The following is a 2,769-nucleotide window of genomic DNA, read 5'->3' on the forward strand; positions in this document are numbered from 1 at the left end:
GCACAAAGTGGACTAGATAAAGTAAATTACCAAACACAAGCAAATATCTTTCCTCTTTTATCAAGATTTAATGGTTATTGCCACTTTTCCACCTTATAGGGTGTGTAAGGGATTGCTTTGTATCGGTCGCGAGTGTTATTTGACTACGTATTTCGCATTGCCGTATTGTCATTTCCTCCGGCCCAACTTTCACCTCTACTATTGCAACTATCGAAGGGTCGCTTGCCCTATGTTCTGGTAACACTTTGAGATCTGTATACAAGAAACCGCCTACCTCACCTTTTTTGTACGAACCTCCTAAAATTACCAAAAAATCTGCAAGAGCATATTCGTGTCCATTGAAACTTCAGCCTAACGGAATGATGGATGAGAAATTTACAAAGTGTAAATTCGTCGCCAAATTGCCTAATTAAACCTTTTTGTCAAACTTTGGTGAGAACTGAAGCAAAACTAGATATTTGATATGGAATACTGCTGGAAAATACTTAATGGATAGGCAGTTATGTGTCAATTTATGGCAATATGTCTGAGCTGGTCAACGAGGGTGATTGGTTGAACAGAGAGGCATATTTGGAAATGCATTTGGTTTTTAAAGTGCAGTTGGGATTTTTACCGCCACACTAAACATCCGCTGTCTTACGAAATAATTCTTGCATAAGCACATGAATTAATAGTTTTTTTAGGTTCAATTCATCTACCCTTCTTAAATAAGGCACAAGTATACCAATTCCACCCCTGAACTGCGGTTTGTCTGCAGAAGTCAATAGGGTAATCCTACTTTTGGCCATCGTTCGTTCCTGCCTCACTTCTGTTCCCCAATTGTCTCTTTTATACAACTATTTGGCCTGTAAAAAGTGAAAGGGCAGTCCTAAGAAGAGGTGAAAATCACATGGAGAAATATCAGTAGGGGATATGGATGAAGTGGTATCTCCCCAACCTTCTTCCCTTCCACTAAGAAGTGTTAGTCTCATTACAAGTGTGATGTGCAGCATAAGATAAGGCATTGAGGTGTTTGCTCTTGCAAGAATTCAACATTCTTTCCACTGATTAATTAGCACTAGATGTCTTTTAAGGAATCCAGAAAACAAAACACTCCACTGTCACAAAAAATGAGGGCCTGGTTTTTCTGGAACGAAGTAGTGTGCGCCTCAGAGATGTGGACTGTGCAGTGAGTGGAGCCTGTGGGATACCAAAAGTAAAAAGGTCACTTCTCACTAATTCAGCCGGAAACCTATTAATGACCAAACAGTGCATCCTTTGCTTAGCTTTCGCGAAAATTGGGAGGAGTAAATGGGCAATCTTTGGAGCTCAGGGCCACTTCCTTTGCTTAGCTTCCACCAAGGCTTTACCAGTTAGTGTTTTCTAGCACACTGAAAATTGTTAGTAGTTGTTCTCCACACTTTGATCTAAAATTATTTTTTTTATTCTTCACAAATTACAGCATGTCTTCATCCAGCGAGATACGCCAATAACAAATGAAAATTTTCAGTCATCTGTTAGACTCGGTTGATGGGATTACAACCCATTTAGTTCCATCTATCATCCAGATAAAATGATGATGCGTTGGTGGCTATGCTAAGCTGTCATCATCACACAATTTCATAAGTAAACTTGCCGAACACTTGGAATGGCTCATTTTTTCCATGGGGTAGTGGTTCTAATTGCAAATACATTTTCAGTTTCCTTGGTAGGAACCCGAGAGATAATGGTGCTTCCAATATGAACAGTTCGACAAATAAATTGCGGATTTTTAAAGACAATTTTGTTAAATGAAGGGACAGATCTTGTAGTGGAATGGTGTTTAGTTTAACTGGGTAGTCAAATACATGGGCATCTCTGCGGTATGGCCTTCAGACCGGGCTAGTGGACTCGCAGCTCTTTCGTACGCTGGTAGGTAATGTGCTCCTCCATACTGCGTGGACCCATTACCACTTCAGTGGAGATTCTGGAAGCCACATTTCCAAAGGGTATGTGCCTCATTTAAGTGAACAAATATGCAAAAGTTTGGAAAATTTTGGATTGCCATTAATTGTATGAGAAAACAAATAAGCCAACACAGAAATGTGTTAGACCCAAATTATGTTGCTTAACACGACGGCTACTGATGTCACCAACGTAATTTATTCTTTATCATAAAATCACGTCTCTAAGGTATTGCTTGAGTTCAAGACAATAAAATCGGTTTAGGATGTTCCTGACCTGAAGGAAATTACTTCTTCCCTCCCGCTTTTAACATATTAAAATAATGAAAAAATTCCAGCCGCATTTGGGGTTTTTCCCTGAAATCATAACTGCTAGCGTGGTAACTGGTAGGTAATGTTTCTATAAGATTTGCCCACACTAACTCTGCAGTGGCCTCTTCAAAAGCGATACACCGGCTTATCCTGCAGTACAGCACCAATGACAATCATGACTTGTAAAGGCACTGTCACCTAGTCATAGGTTTTGACAGCCAAGTGCTTAGCTCAAGCCATCTAGATATAGGCTATGATGACTTTCAGAAATTTCTCCTTTAATCCCAAATTAAAATAAGAAGGGTCCATAATTGACCAATGAAATGCACTTGAGTCCATCTTCAATTTGAAGCTGAATGCTTTAGACAGTCGGCTGTGGAGAACACTCAACTTAGGATAATGAGTTAGAAAGAGGAAAAGTTAAATTTATTTCCACTTTAAATAGATAACCAGGCATTGTTTGCGTATACGACAATTTCATCCTTTCGATAGTCCAATTAGACGCACTGAAAAGCATAATGTTTCACGTGGATAA

General features: G+C 39.4%; 1 protein-coding gene across 1 annotated transcript in view; it reads left to right on the forward strand. All coding sequences in view use genetic code 11, as the record gives it.

The window, feature by feature from the left end:
- The window catches only part of EGR_09385 (hypothetical protein), a gene marked incomplete at both ends in the record, with an annotated part of 5,965 nt that extends 3,196 nt beyond the window's left edge, over positions 1-2,769 (forward strand). The window contains 3 exons of the mRNA XM_024498634.1: positions 684-718; positions 1,442-1,495; positions 2,680-2,769. Coding sequence (XP_024346923.1) covers positions 684-718; positions 1,442-1,495; positions 2,680-2,769 — 179 coding nt within the window. The remainder of the gene's footprint in view (positions 1-683; positions 719-1,441; positions 1,496-2,679) is intronic.

Source organism: Echinococcus granulosus, assembly GCF_000524195.1.
Source record: "Echinococcus granulosus chromosome Unknown EG_S00146, whole genome shotgun sequence".
Taxonomy (NCBI): Eukaryota; Metazoa; Platyhelminthes; class Cestoda; order Cyclophyllidea; family Taeniidae; genus Echinococcus; species Echinococcus granulosus.